The following is a 17,045-nucleotide window of genomic DNA, read 5'->3' as shown; positions in this document are numbered from 1 at the left end:
AGTTGAATACAAAAGTAATAATGCACAGTTGCTGAAAGACACATGATACTAAGTTCAATAAATATAGCTAAATAACTTTCAAAAGATAAGTTGAAAACATTATTATCCCCTTTTCTATAGATTTAAAAAGGAGTTTTGAGTGGAATTTATGAGGGAGCCTCAGCCCTACTCTATATAAGTACTGGCAGATTGGGAAATGAGAATCATAAATGTTCATCATTTTATGTAAAAGCTGATCCATATTGCTTCTTCCCCCATGTTTTACTATCATCAGTGAGTACAGTTTAGTTCTACAGAACAGAACTTTCCTGGTCATCAAATTGTTTTTTTTAAACCCTTGGCTACAGCAAATCCACAGAAAGGGCAGGGTAATTGAAATCTGGTCAGCATTCAGAAAGATCAATATGATTTTTTTCTCCATGGATCTGTCTAACATCTCAAGTAGGCTGTTTTAGTTTTCAAAGCAAATTGAATTAATTGGTTTCTGAACAAAGGCAATGTTTGTATTACAAAGGGCATGTCTAATCTCAATGTTATTTTGAAATTAAAGTGATTGGAAGCAAATTTCCTGATTTATGTTTCAATATTCCCGATGATAGATTACCTCCTCATTCACTGCACGCCCACGCTATAAACAATGCCTGAAGTCCCAATTCAGGTTCACACTTGTTATCCTAAGTTAAATAAAATGGTCTCTTACTGTATCTCTTTGGTCCATCTTCCAAACAGAATGAAAGTGTTAACGTTGCATCATCTTCAAAAAATTCTGTAGCAAATGCATCCCACCAGAGGTTGTCACTATCCTGAGGACAAACAATTTCAAGAGGAACTGAATTAATCCTGTGTCAAAATTAATTATAAATAAATGCAAAACTACATAGAAAATACATTCATTTTGAAAATTACAGTCATTTTGAAAGAAAAGACAAGCACTGCACTTGGTCACATTTCACACATCATACAGTTAAAAAGCCTTTACCAGATGGGATGGGATCACCTAATTTATATGCAATATATTCATCATTTGTTTCATCAATGGAATAAATATTGAGTGATTACCATACAAGACAAGTAATAAAACTGGTGGAACTTCACCAAACCAAACCAATCAATATTTTTTTTAGAGGCTCGGAGAGAGCTCCATATATGTCCCATTGACAAGAACACAGTGGGTTCAAGAGTTCACAAGGTGAAGAGCTAGAGTTCCCTCATTCTACAAACATGACTTGCTCATATTTCAGTAGTGCACAAGAAAAATACCTTCAAGAAGAATTAAACACTATTTTATCCATTATCCACCTGCGCATCTGCTGTCCATGCTGGGTTGTACAAAAAGTAGATTTGTATTTTTACATTTAAAATTCCAATCACACTTTTCGTGGAAAAAAAAATCTCCCCCATAAACATGGTCTTTTATCTGATGCACACCCACCGTGGGACAAAATTCTTGATTTCAACCTCTTCCATCCCCTGCATAATTTTATATACTTGTCACGTCACGGCTCAGCCTCCTTTGCTTCACCTGCTCAATACTCACTCCAATTTCTATTTTTATGTAATACTCTCATGCTTCAGAAGCAAAGTTTGCAGCCCAACATATCCATCCCAAATTCTTTACCCTTCTATTCTATCCACCAAGTTTCAAATATCAATCACCATGAGTAAAAAAAAATCCTCAAATCCCCTTTAAAACTCTTCCCTCTCACCTGGAAACCATGTCTGCTGGTTTTTGGTACCCTAACCAATGAAAAAATAATCAACTAACTGTGCTATCTATGCCTCTTTTAATTGTATCTATCTCTTTCTTTTTTCCAGGGAAGTTCAGGCTACCAATCTCTCTCCATAACTTGAGACTTCTAATCCAAGCATCATCCTGGGGAACATCCTCCTCTTAACACAAACATAGAAGTCATATAGTGAGGTGAACTAACCTGCATGCAGTTCTCTAAGTACGGCCTAATTAATCTTTTGTGAAGCTGCCACATAACATTCCAACTCGTATATTCCCTGCCCCATGCTGTAAAGACAAGCAGACCATACACCTTTTTTTCCCATGTTGTCACCTGCAGAGAACCATGGACTTGAGCCCCATTGTACTCTGTTCATCAATATTACTGTGTGTTTTATCATTCACTCTGCATGTGCAACCCCTATTAAAGATTTCCAAACATGATTCACATCAAACACATCAGAATTAAATTCCACCTGCCAACACTGAATCAGCTTTCCTTTATTTATTTCTTGCTGAAGCCTTCGAACACCTTGCTCGCTATATACAACAACACTAATTTTCAAGTCATCCGCAAACATACTACATTCACATCCAAATCATTAAAATCAGCTCAGTTCTGGACAGACTTTTATTCAACATCCTTCTATCACTACTATCTGCCTCCTCTTAAGGAGAAAATTTTAGATAATTAGGTAAATTGCCTGAAGTTTCTTCATCAGCCTATCTTACCAAATGCCTCTTAAAGTTCATATTGACAAGGTCATCTGCCATTTCAGTACATTAATCCTTCCAGTGGATTAAGAACAGTTATTCATCATACTGCAGCTGAGGGCATAGGAAGTTCATTAGAAGGTTTTAATTGAAAACCAAATGAGAAAATCATGCTTTCAAACATCCCAGCCTTTGAGACTGCCACAGCTAAGTATCAGAGAGAGTTGCAGTCACAGAAGCATGTCCTGGATAACAAAGGTGTTCTATTTTTACAAATATCCATGTCAATCTGACTCCGAGGGCGACATCAGAACATCATTCAAGAGGGTGAACCCTCGTAAGGTGTCAGGCCCTGACAGTGAATCTGGCAGGGTACTGAAAATCTGCGCCAACCAACTAGCTGGAGTGTTGATATTTTCAGCCTCTCATTATGGCAGTCAGAGGTTCCCACCAGCTTCAACAGGGCATCAATTATCCCAGTACCCAAGAAGAGAGTAGCGTGGGCTGCAGCAACGACTACTACCCAGGAGTACTAACTTCTACAGTGATGAAATGCTTTGAGAGGCTGGTCATGGCCAGAATTAACAGGTACCTAAGCAAAGTTCTGGACCCACTGCAATTCGCCTATTGTCACAATCGCTCCACAGCAGATACAATATTGCTGGCTCTGCATTCACCTCTGGATCACCTCAAAAACAGCAAGTCAAACACACAGCTACTCTTCATAGACTACAGCTTGGACTTCAATACCATTATTCTCTCAGTACTGGTCAAGAAGCCACAAGCTATAGGCCTCTGTATCCCACTCTGCAACTGGATCCTTGACTTTCTCATTGAAAGACCACAGTCAGTATGAATTGGAAATAATGTCTCCTCCTCAATGATCATCAACACAGGCGCACCCCAAGGATTCGTGGTTAGCCCACAGCTCTACTCTTTAAATACCAACAAGTGTATCGCCTTGGCACAATTCTAATGCCATCTACAGCCACAGTTGTCAGGAGAATAATAAATGGCAATGAATAAATGTACAGGAAGGAGACAGATCAGCTCGTTGAATGGTGTCACACCAATATTGCACTCAATGTCAGCAAAAACCAAGGACATGATTGTGCACTTCAGGAGGGTGTTATGGGAACAACACCCAGTCCTCATCGAGAGCTCAGTAGTGGAGAGAATCAAGAACTTCATATTCCTGAATGTCAACATCTCCAAAGATCTGTCCTGGAGCCTCCACATTGATGCAATCACAAAGAAGGCTCGCCAGTGACTATTTTCTGTGAGGTGCCTGGGGAAATTCAGTATGTCAACAAAGATTCTTGTAAACTTCTACAGGTGTACAGTGGAGAGCGTTCTGGCTAGTTGCATCACTGCCTGGTATGGAGGCGCCAACTCACAGGACAAGAATAAACTCCAGGGGGTTGTTAACTCGGCCTGCGACATCACAGGCACTTCTATTAAGGACATCTACATGAGGCAGTATCCTCAAAGATCCCACCACCCAGGCCATGCTACACTCTGCTACAATCAGGAAAAAGGTACAGGAACCTAAAGATGAGCACTCAGCGGCACAAGGACAGCTTCTTCCCCGCTGCCATCAGATTCCTGAATAATCAATGAATCAAAGACGCTGCCTTACTTTCCGTGCACTTAATATTATTGTATATTTTTATAGTTATGTCATAAGATGGTTATAATATGAATGTTTGCACTCTGATTCTGCTGCAGACACCGAACGTCAGGACAATATATCCTGATGCTGAATTTTGTCCATTCAGTCAGAAAATGCACAAAAATCATCCAATATCTTCACAGTGCTATAGTGAATGACTTCAAAGGCATCCAAGAGTGTAAAGGACAATTATTACAGTGGATAGAGAGGGAAGTAGTCTTGCTGTTGATATAATGAACGTATTTAAGGATATTGGATTTTTGATTGTCTGTAGGGTGGAAATCAATCAAACATTCATCATCCTGGGAAAGCCAAAATCTCCAACTGTTGAAACACATTGTAAAGGGGCATCTTGTGAATGTGTACTCTGTGGATTTCCAATGATTCTGGAGACAGTGCACATGATAACAAGAATTGCAGATGCTGGGATCTTGATTAGAGAGAAGCTGGAGGGACCTTAGTGGACCAGCAGCATCCATGGAGAGAAATGGACACTCAATGTTTCTTTGTGACACAATACATGTACAACTTGATCTGGCATACATCTGCTTGACATGTTCAATAATATTTCTGTATTCAAGTTTCATCTAAATTTTTATCAAATGCTAATGCCTCCCCTTCTGAAACAAAAAACCCAGGTTTATACAAAGTGGATCTAATTTTTTGACCCCTACTCAGCAGATCAAGCACCATCAGTAGAATCAAAAAGAACATTTACATTTTGGGATATAACAAACAAGGTAGGCAAAAGAAAACATCAGAGGGGATAATGCATTTCAATTTCCAGAAGGCATTTAAAAAGCTGCCACTTACAACAACATTGCAAGGGATAGGAGCACACAAGGATAACAAACTGGTTAACTAAAAAAATAAAGCTAGATCGGTGGTTCTCAACCTTTTTCTTTCCACTCATATACCACCTTAAGTAATCCCTATGCCATCGGTGCTCTGTGATTAATAAGGGGTTGCTTAAGGTGGTATGTGAGTGGGAAGGGAAGGTTGAAAATCACTGCTCTAGACCCAAGTGTTACTGAAATATTTTGCTGGAGTAAAATTGTCATTGGCCCATTTCCTTTGGAGTTATGAAACCGTGCACATAACAAGTCAATGAGGTAGGATTAAAACAGTGGTTTTCAAACTTTTTCTTTCCACTCACATATTTCCTTAAGCAATCCCTTACTAATCACAGAGCACCCATGGCAGAGAGGAAAACTTAAAGTGGTATGTGAGTGGAAAGAAAAAGGTTAAGAACGACAGAGTTAGATGCATGGGTCATTCTCGTTTAGCAATCAGTAAATGGTGGGTTCCAACAGGAACAATGGTAGACCTTCAACAATTACACTCAAAATCCATGATGGTTGAAGATAGTGAGTACAAAAGTGAGCAGGTGAGAAATTAGCATTTAAATCTCATGTGGGAAACTGTGAGGTTATCCCCTTCAGAAGGAAGCATAAATTATTTAAATGGAATATGGCCACAAAATATTGTAGAGTAAATGAATTTGAGTCCCCAGTATGTGAAACATGAAGTGTTAGTGTACAGGTGAAGCAAGAAATTAAGGCCAACATAAGGTTCTGGATCCTGGGATGAAGAGGTTGATGTAGAAATAAAGGTTGGGCTGATTTTACCTGTACTAATAGAGGTCTTATTGAAATATATTCAAATCCTGAGGATGGATAAATCCTGAGGAAAGAACAATTCCCATGAGGGGTTCTGTCCAGAATTAAGAGGAAGGATGGCAAAGTTTCAAAATTTGAACATTTTTCTTCCCTCAAGGTTATGACTCCTAATGATTTTGTACACGAGATAACTGTGAGGCAAAATTATTCCATGTATCCAAGGTGGAAATTGGACTACAAAAGTCCATTAGTACTGGGAGAGAATGAGCAAATGGTGATACAATCAAGATCGGATCAATTATGATGTTTATGACAATGGAACAGGATCAAAGAGCAGGGCTGGTGTAGATGTGCTTCTGTTTCTTACTTCAATTACGATTTAAGATTCAAGGTTTCTTTACAGTCATGGAATAAAATGTGTAACTTTGCATAAAAGTGACTTTAGTCTGCCATAAGGCAGACAAAGATATGCCATCAGCAGTAATTGCCTGGCGTCGAACACGCAAGACTGTAGACACCGAGATCGAGTAGACGCAATGCTGGAGAAACTCAGCAGGTCAAACAGTGTCCTTTACATAGCAAAGATAAAGAGCCCTTCATCAAGATATGTAAAATGTCGACAGGTGTCCGAACAAAAAGGTGAGGGGAGAGGGATGGGCCCCTTACAGTCAGAGAAAGAGAAGCAAAAGAGAGACCCCCAGAATCATTGAGTGGCCATTGATTTGCCTCCAGCAGTCCTGAAGCCTCTGCAGCCAAATAGACCAGTCCAAATCATCATCAACCTGAGCTTCAGATCCAAACTTATGACATGATCAGGAAGCCTTCAGCACCCTCGGCAGCCTTTCATATGCCAGTTCCAATACCCGGTACACCTCCAGCCAGTCTTGAGCTAGTTTGATGTGAGTCCTTCAACCATGGTTGCCAGCAGCCCATACCCTGCATGGGTTCCTCACCTCGAATTGCCAACAGCCTGCCGCCTGTGTGTTCTTCAGCTCCAGAGTCCCTTGCTGGTCTGCTGTCACTGTCCTGTAGGGTCATCTCCTCTGCTTCGCCTTCTCAAACAGAGGGTGGTCTCCCAGTTTTCTGGCACTCTACACCAGTCCTCTGCTTCCCCGAAGTCTGCAACACCTTGGGGGCTTTTGCTGAACACAGGCACCACCATTTTAGGCCCAGAACCCATGGTCATAGGATTTTAAAATAAATCACTGTCAGCTCCTTTAACAGGCTATTTAAAGCCCGTACGGAGCCATCCGCAACGGGACTGGGCAGTAGAACCCTGCGGAGCAGCGTTATCTCTCCATGGATCTACACCAGTGGCAGCTCTACTGTTGCAGCAGTGGAACTGTGCCCAGATCCTTCAGTACTTCACTCATCTCCAGCCTTTTGATTCTTTTTACCAAAGTGCATGACTTCACATTTTCTCACACCAATCTCCAACTTTTTCTCCAGCCACTCACTGTGCCTATATGCCACCCAGAAATCACAATGCGCTCATCACAAAATGACCATCTGCCTAATTTTGTCTCCTGAGGTCGTAAAATAATTTTTAAATTGCACAATGGAAATTTGCATATGTACATTCAGCTGCTTTAATTGAGGTGCAACTTTATCATAAACATGGCAGCACAATTTGGAGAAATCAGCCTTTCCCTGCCTTACAAGTAAAGATGATGAGAAAAGAGTGTTAAAAATCTGCAGATGTTGGAAATCTGAAATAAAAATAGAAAATGCTGGAAACACTCAGCAGATTAGGCTCAGATTGTGAAAAGTGAAAGTTAATTGGGGTGCCAGGTGAAAGGCCCTTTGTCACAGTTGTCTGACCTGCCGTGTATTTCCAGTATTTTCCGTGTTTTTATTTATCATAAAAGATGGTGAGAGTCAGCCTCCTTTCTGAAATCCACCACTGCCCCCTTCAGTAACACCTTCACAGCCCCTGCTCCTGTGACGCTGATGGAATTAATATCAATCCCATAACCTTGGAATTCAGACGAAGTATACTTAAAATTGAATTGAGGAGAATTTTCATTGCACAAAGCGGTGCAACAGGATGCCACAGATGGAGAAAAGTTCAAATTAATTAACATCTGAATGAACATATACAAGCAGACGAAACAGCGTTTCTCCAGACCACAGTGCGCACACAATACACATCATAAAATACAGCTGTAATCAGATATATACATAAAGATATCATTTAAGGTAACTTACATTTAAACATTTCAGAATGATTTACTCAGTTACAATAGCCCAGGGTATTCAGGTTGCAAAGGAACCAACATAAAAGCACAGAAGGCTCGATGAGCCAAAGCAGCCATTCTCAACCCTTTTTTTGGCTATGGCCCCCTTATCTGTGAAGCAGTTGTTTCGTTAGTTACTTCCACACTTTTTTCCTACCAATAACATTTTTAAAAATTTATGATTTCAGTTCATGTCCCCTCTTAAATGTTCTGTGGCCCCCAGGAGGGGCCATATGACCCCCATTGAGAATGGCTGAGCCAAAGGATCCTTACTTATCCTTCCAAAAAAAAATCTAAATCTGTGGACTTGCCTGTTCTTGACCAAAAGCAGGTACAGGTCTGGTACCCCATATCTGAAGTTCTGAATTCCGAAAAGATCCAAAAACCAAACTTTTTTTTAGTGCTGACATGTCGTCACAAGTGAAAAAAATTCAACACCTAACTTGCCCATGTGGGGCTCTGACGCTCTGTTGGCACCAGTTTGATTATAATAACAGTGTAAAAAAAATGAAATCTTTGCTTCTGCCTGGGAAAGTGCCAAATAGAGCTGAGTTCAAGTCTTCAACATCGGCTGCAGCTGAGTCGGAGACGGCGACTCCATTGTCAACGTTGGGTGCAGTGTCATCTGCATTGAAGAAGTCACCTTGGATAGAAGCGGGGACCTCAGGCTCCCGGCAGGAACGGGGACCAAAATCAGGGACTGGTGGCGGCAAGTGGAAGGTGTTGGGGAACGGTGGCAGAGATCAAGATTTTTTTTTGGTAATGTATATATTAAACATTATTTCTGCTTACGCATATGAGCTGATACAAGTATTCTGCTGATACTACTGTGCAGTTTTTGGGGTTTTTTTCAGTTTTGTTCCGAAAACCGTAAAATCTGAACACCATCTGGTCCCAAGTGTTTCGGATACAGGGTACTGAACTGAACTGACAATTCGTAATCAAACTCAGGTCAAATAGGTGAGGGAAAATGTTGCAGCCCATCCTGACATCAAAGCAAACGAGAGATTACATAATTCACGCTGGCACATTTTGGATGTCAAACAAATTACAATGTTCAACAAGTGTTACACTTTGATCTGTTAGACCAGCTGAAATGTCACCACTTCACGGTTTACAAACGTTTTATCGACTCAAGCTGCAGAGCTTTCCAAGTCAATGCAGCACAAGCTGTCACTAATGCAGAAAAATAGAGATTCAATTTGCAAAAATTTAACAAAATCGCACTACAAGCTCAGAGAGGCAAACGCTCCAGTTTTGTCACACTAAAAGTGAATGAAATTCCACCACAAATAAATCAATCTGTGAATTTTTCATTGTGAAGATTTACCAATGCTTCAATTTGGAACTCTTGAGAGTTAAGTGGGAAGCAATCATGTCACATTTTTCCCTCTGTTTTAATGAGATGCTCATTTTAAACTTAATAAACTTCATCTACGTTAATCCAGTTCATATGACATCCAGATTTGGAAAAAGATCAGCATTTAATTCACTAAATGACCCTGAAAGCAACTGAAGAAAAAGTTACACTCATAAAGTTTGAATTCAAAGCTGAGAAAAATATTCCCAGGCACATAATTGTGACTCACACTATGTACTGAAAAACATCTGTCATCAGTTACAGAAATGCAATCTACCATTTCCAAGTAGTGCTTGAAATGTTTCGTGTGGTGGCTTTACACAGGAATTTCATTACAAACAAAAAACTTTGAATATTGAACATCTCAACAAAACACACAAATATATTTCAACTGCACTATACAATAATTCTGGTATTTATTATATCCACAATGGTGCTTTGCAGAGAAGCCAGATGCTGGGGAACTCATCACAGAAAATGACCAATACAATTCAGGGCAGCATTGTTAGCCTAGCGGTTAATATAATACTATTAAATCACTATCAACTCAGGTTAGAATCCATCACTGACTGCAAGGAGTTTGGACATTCTCTCTGTGACCATGTGAGTTCCCTCTGGGTGTTCCAGATTTTAGTCACGTTCTAAAGGCAAAGGGTTAGTACATTAATTGGTCACGTGGGTATAATTAGGTGGCACCAGTTCAAGGGCCAGTTGGGCCCGTTACCGTGCTGTAACTCTAGATTAAACTAAATTACTTACCACATGATGTGACCTGAACTAATCACAGAGTATTTCTGAAAAATGATTCTAATGGAAGATCATTGATCCAAAATATTTTCTTCTCTCCACTGATCTGGTCTGACCTTCTGAGCATATACAATATACGTATATACTTTTTGATTTCCAATATTCAGAATCTTCCATTTTTTTCTTTTTGTAATTATTGTTTAATTCACTACCACTTCTTCTCGAGCAACGTACACTCCTCCTTCAGAATGGACTTCCATTTATCTCCATTCATTTTGTTGCTTCATTGATTTAGCCATCAATAGATATCGCACAAGCCCTTCAGCTCGTGTCACCCTTTTAAACTCCTCTGATTCAATCATTTACAACGGTCTATTAGCCTGCTAAATGTGCATGTCTTTGGGATGTGGGAGGAAACCAGAGCACCTGAAGGAAATCCATGTGATCACAAGGGAGCAACAAGCACACTTCACACATTCAGGCCCTGAAATCAAGAACTGATACCGGGACTCTGGTGCTGAGGCAGCAGCTCCAGGAACTGCGCCACTCTGCCACCCACAATGTTTTCTATCTAATTTCTGATGGAGCATTTATAGTCTGCTGAAAGGTCACAGACCAATTCCCTCTTTCTCTCTCCACTAATGCCGTCTGACCTGCAAAGTACTCTCAGATCTCCAGTTTGTGCAATTAGTTCTGAATATTCCAACAATGTTCTATGACAGACCAAATAATTATTACTTAGCTCTTTTAGTCCATCGGGCCTTTGCCAGTTCTTTAAAAAACTATCGATTTCTTTCTGATTGCAAATGTTTCCTCACAAGTGAAGATACAATTTACTCTCACAAGTAACTAGCAACCCTTCATTCTTTTTTAATCTTTTTAGCTCTAAGAACAACGCCTTTTCCCCCCAGTCTTCTGACATTATTGAAACCTCCCTCCATTGCACCATGCTTGTAAATACTCGCTGCAACCTTATACACTGAGTATAGCTCAAAACTTGCAACAAGTGGAAATTCTGGGGGTTGACTTATACACAAGTCATCTTATACAATAATATTTTGCAGATAAGGTCTAAGTATAACAGACATTATGAAGGAATACGAAAAAGTGCAGATACTGAAATCAAAGCCCCACACAATCTGCTGGAGGAACTGAGTGGGTTGAGAAGCATCGGTGGGAGAAACAAAAAGGTCAATCTTGTAGGCCAGAACCCTTCATCAAGAATTCACCAGATCGTTCTTCAGAGTTCAGTCCCACAAGAGAGAAAAAAAAATTTCTGTTAATGCTGGACCCCTCATTAATGGACCCCTCATTAGGACTTAAGTCACTTAGTGAAATCCTGATGGAGGGTTCTGGCCTGCACCATTGACTATGCTTACCTCTTCCACTCATACTACTTGACCCACTGTGGTCCTCCTGCAGGTTATGCAAAGCTTTGCGAAGGGTTTGCATAATTTCCTTGCTTTCATAATGTACATTCATAAATATTACAAGGGCTTTTCAACAGATTCATCAATGTTTTGCCAGCTTCACATATTTATGTATGCATACCCAAAGGTCCTTCTGTTCCTGTACCAATGTCAAAATTTACCATTTTCTATTGCCTCATTTCCTTTGATCTCCAAAAGCTTTGACTTCTCTGCATTAAATTTTACCCAAGATGTCTCTTCCCACTTGCGCATTCTCTATCAGATACTGTTCTTTTCAGTTTCCATCACTATCTGGTTTTGTGCCATTTACAGATCTGGAAATGATCTCTCATACTCAAAGAAAAGTATTCAATCTAATTAGATTCTAAATTCCTACTTCTCAACAGGCAGAGGATTCTGGCAGTAGCTCATTCAACTTCTCCGAACAGGAGATTGAAGAGAATAGTAGAATGTTCTACTTTGTTCACATTTTGCAAAAAAAACAATAATTTTAAGCTCTGAATATTGAGGATTTGAATTTTTTTTTAATTTAGGGATACAACATAGTAAGAAGTCCTTCCAGTCTACAACCCCACGCTGCCCAAATACACCCAAGTGACCAATTAACCTTCTACCCTTGTAACGTTTTTGGAAACCAAAGCACCCAGAGGAAACCCACGCAGACATGGAGAGAATGCACAAATACCTTACAGAGAGTGCTGGATGAGAACCCGAGTCACTGGTCCTGTACTAGCAACAAGCTATCCGCCATACTAATTGCACAGTTTGGATTTTTTTTTCTGGGAAATGCTAGTAACTCTGAGCGTCAATGTCACTGCTCAAAAGCGAACCATGTCAAAGGAAATGGAGATTGAAGATGGTAAGCCTTTGTCAGTAAAGTCTGGACCAACACAATGTTGCATAATTTGCAAATGCAACTCTGATATTATACATGACATCACAACATTGGTTGAGTGTTTGCAGATGCTCGAATCTGGAGTAAAAAAATTAATCTGCTAGAGGAACTCAGCAGGCAAAGCAACATCAGCAGATACAAAAGAACTCGACATTTCGAAGAGAGGAGAAAAATGTCTTCAAAGATGGAAAAGAAACTTAGACAATTTTTTCTCTCCCATTAAGTCCCTCCAGTAGACTGGTTTTTGCACGACATTTAGCTACTCCATCAATGGTCAATGTAACAAATGTTCTATCCACTAGTTAACCACTTTCATAATTTTAATTAACTTATTCCATTCTTTCAGCACCGTTGATAGCTTTATAGACAATTAATTGAGCAACAAACTACAATTATATCAGAATTGTCATCACCACAACCAGATGCCTACAGTACCTTCAGATCTCTCATGCTCAAGGATGTACAATATCCATTGTATTAAATCTTTTATGTAATATGACCTGGACTTGAAGTCAAACCAGATGTGCAAATTTGAACATTCAAGTCCTAAAATAATGAACACTGAAGGAAACTATATTTTGTTCAGAATCGCTGAACTTGCTTAAGGCAAGATCCAAATTCCTTGCACAAAGCAAAATCCAAATTCCATGCAATCAGTCATTGGCTCAGATGCATTTTTAACTTGCAACCTGAATTTGAACTTTACATTCTATCTTTTCACATTACTATAGTAGACACAGAGAATATAGTAAACTGAAGGAAAAGCACAAAGAATAAAAAGCACCATTCACAATTCTTTTCCAGTACTGAACTGCATTTTAAGTAACAAGATCTGTCTGAAAATGAATTGCGGCATCCTGTTAATCATATGTATTGAGACGTGACTCCAGGAAACTTGCTGAATGGAGATTTATCAGTGTTGGTCGACAATCGGCACTCTGTGGACTCAGCACTATTCAATTACAGAGTTTTTCAATGGGTGCTACATCAAGCCAAGTCTCATGAAAGTCCACTCGATGGCACTTAATAAACAGACATTGATTTTCACATTTCACCCTTGTCAAAATAATTTGTGTATGTCAAGACACTTGATACATAAAAGAAGCATCATAAAAAAACAGTGCCTAAGATTTATGAAAAGAATTTTCAGCTTTGCTACACAATACAGTAGCAAGTATCTCTAAGCAATTATCATCTATTCACAATTGAACACCGAGAGGACAGGTGAATAAACAAAGGAAGTGCTGAAACCCATCCAGATATCAAAACAGGTATGTATTCAACCCATCCAGAAACCAAAACAGGCACGTATTCAACCCATCCAGATACCAAAACAGGTATGTATTCAACCCATCCAGATACCAAAACAGGCATGTATTCAATCCATCTAGATACCAAAACAGGTATGTATTCAACCCATCCAGATACCAAAACAGGCATGTATTCAATCCATCTAGATACCAAAACAGGCACGTATTCAACCCATCCAGATACCAAAACAGGTATGTATTCAACCCATCCAGATACCAAAAAAGGCATGTATTCAATCCATCCAGATACCAAAACAGGTATGTATTCAACCAATCCAGATATCAAAACAGGTATGCTATCAACATAATACACACAGGCTCAAAAATGTGCTCAAAAAGTATTACACTTTAAATTAAACAAAAAAAAACCTGCAGATGCGGGGTTTGATTGCAATGCACATATGTGGTGGAGAAACTCAGCAAGTCACGCAGAATCCATAGGAAATATCAGGTAACCAAGGTGTCATCAGGAAGCCCGAGGAAGGGCCCAGGCACTTTTACTTTCGATGGATGCTGTGTGACCTACTCAGTTTTCCAGCACATTTATCTATTACACGTGGCACTTTTACAGCAGCCAAATATCACACTGCGTGGTTTAAACGGTTAACTTGGGACTTTAATCGTGAAGATTTCCGAAACAATCCTTCATGTTTCCTTGAAACTTTGTCCGCCCAAGTATTGTTAATTCCAAAGAACACAACATTCTCCAAGTTATCTCACTGCTTGATTTCCTTTATTAATGAAAAAAAATTTCAAAACCCAATTCTGTTTGTTTTAATGATACTGGAACAGTAATATTCCATTTAAAAAACAGTGTTCAGATGTAACGTGGAAAGTATCCTTTTTTAAGATCAGACAAAGAATTGCTGGAGAAACTCAGCAGGTTAAATCAGCATCCACACGTCAAAATCCTCAGTTAACGTTTCCAGCCAGGTCATATATGCTATTAAAGCTTGAAAGACACAAGGGGAGAGGCCAGAGGTGATAGAATACAGGGCAGAAGGTATGAGAAGTGGAGAGACAGGTAGAGAAAGAAATCACAAAGAAGGGGAAAGAAAAGTTAGAGACAGAAAATAAGTACTGGGTAGGTAAAGAAGAGATATAAACAGTGGAATCAGATGGAGTTGGGGGGGTTACCTAAAATCAGAAAACTCAATGTTCATACCATTAGATTTAAGGTGTCTAGAAAGAATATGATGCGTTGTTCTCAAGTTTGCGCTGTATCTCAAGGATGGTGTTGTATATTCAAGCGCTGAGTCTGCTGAAGGGTTCCTGATCATGTTGAGGTTTGCATCTGGAGCTTGGGTTGCCAATGGTAGGACTGGACTCTGTCTGGCTGTGGAGGCTGCAGAAGCACTGGAGGTGAATCTACGGACACTCAGGGACTCTGGGGGGGGGATTCTCTTTTCCCTTACTCTCTCTCTGACTGTAAGATTGTAAGAGATGCTTAGGCAATTCCTGCCAGTAGCAAATCTGTCTGCCTTGCAGCAGGGATGAAGAAATTTCATGTGATACGACTCTGATTTATTGCTATGATTGATAAATTGAACTTTGAATCTTGAAAGATTCCAACATCTGCAGCTTTTGTACTCCTCCATCCTTTTTGCAATGCCTGACATTTCTCTACATTACATGAAGCCAGGTTTAAATGGAAGTTCATTTTAATGAAGTCATGCATTCAAACTGAATGGCAAAAACTTCTGCTCTATGATACCTGAATTGGAAATATTTAGCTGAGAGACACTTTAAAATGCTCTCTGTTAGGTAATTCTGCTTGTTCCCAGTGCCATTACTTCCACCGATTGATCTGGTGTCTCGCTTTGGTGTTTTCACTTCAGATTGGGCATTCTGTGCTCGACTGAACTCATCCACAGGGCTTTGGACATCATACCAATGAACAAGATTTTGCAGCAGAAATGGTGTCAAAGCTTTAGTGTTATCCTTTCAGTCATCCAGTCAATTACCACAACATTAGACTCAGTCATCAGTAAAGTGATCAAAGTGTCAATGATTGTTTTGCCAAGTGACATCTTCTTGTAAAAAATCCACTCGCAGATGCTAAGCTTTGGTTCTAACTAGGTCCACTTTGCTGCATCCCTCATGACAGCTGTGTTTCAGACAAGCAAAAAGAGACCAAATTTAGAGTTGAAATGACAGAGCGACTGACATCAAGCATCCTGCGATACCAGTGGGGGTTGAGAGGAAAGCTCACCGCTGTCATTTCTCATGCAAAGGCATATATGGTTGGCCTGTTGGAGATCAATCCTCTCAGCTCCAGCACACTGCTGCAGTTTTTGCTTGCAGTGTTGTTCCCAGTCCAATCATTTCCAGCACCAATCATAGTGAATGAAGCAGGAAGGTTCACTGAAGATGGCCTCGCATTCATTTCCATTCAGAAATCATCTTACAGTGAAGCAGCACATGGCCACTTCAGCAAATCCTTGACAATTTTCAGGAAAGAACGATTGTGATGAGTGACAGGTGCACTGCAAAATAATGCCAAGCAGCAGCATGCCCAACAGAACTCTAATAATTTGATAATAACAAGTTATATTATCACTAAATCTGCACCATCAATTTCCTGGGTGTCATAATCAACAGGAAAACTAAGTGGATGGACCACACAAGAGGTCAGAGCTGATTCACCTTCTCTAAAGCCTTGCCAACATTTTGAGCATCTCGCACCCTCCCACCATTACCATCAAGAGAAGAATATGCCACAGGTGAGTCGGAATGCCACCACCTACATGTTTTCCACATCCAAAATTAAATAAATTAATTGCTGAGTCAACACCCTGGAGTTCCCTTCTCAACTCAGTATCAACTTCATGAGACATCGGCAAGAAGTTTGTTCTGCGAATGAATAAATTAACTGTGCCCTCCCACCACCCTACATTACGATTCAAATGCATTAATTTAACTTTACTAAAAAAGGGGAATTAATCTCACCATAAAAAGTTGCATCTTTTATATTCCTGTCGACGTATACTTTTGATGGCATGATAAATTTTCGATATCACACAACTTCAAGGGACATAAAATCTACTTTTACTCCTTCAGATTTAAAGCAAGTTCCTGTCAAAACTCAATAGAAATTCTGTGGTTAGGAATAAATGTAATAAAAGATTGGTGCTGCTCGTTTGTCACAAAGTGAAAACTCCAGTCCATTATTTCGTACCAACCAGGTCAATTAACTCAATTCTAATGGATCCATTAAATTTTTTTCAAATTTTACCTATTTAATCACAAAGGTATCTCTTTTCAATGCTGTACATGGAAAAACTCATCATTCACTTGTTGCACATAATGCAATAAGTGGGCAGCACAGTTAG

General features: G+C 39.7%; 1 protein-coding gene across 4 annotated transcripts in view; it reads right to left on the bottom strand.

The window, feature by feature from the left end:
• The window catches only part of ldb2a (LIM domain binding 2a), a 576,008-nt gene that overhangs the window by 252,080 nt on the left and 306,883 nt on the right, over positions 1 to 17,045 (bottom strand). For all 4 annotated transcript variants that reach the window (XM_069925127.1, XM_069925126.1, XM_069925128.1 and 1 more), the window contains one exon: positions 701 to 803. In XM_069925127.1, coding sequence (XP_069781228.1) covers positions 701 to 803 — 103 coding nt within the window. The remainder of the gene's footprint in view (positions 1 to 700; positions 804 to 17,045) is intronic.

Source organism: Narcine bancroftii, chromosome 3 (assembly GCF_036971445.1).
Source record: "Narcine bancroftii isolate sNarBan1 chromosome 3, sNarBan1.hap1, whole genome shotgun sequence".
NCBI lineage: Eukaryota > Metazoa > Chordata > Chondrichthyes > Torpediniformes > Narcinidae > Narcine > Narcine bancroftii.
The sequence above is the reverse complement of the archived record's forward strand: the minus strand, read 5'-3'. Positions and strand labels throughout refer to the sequence as shown.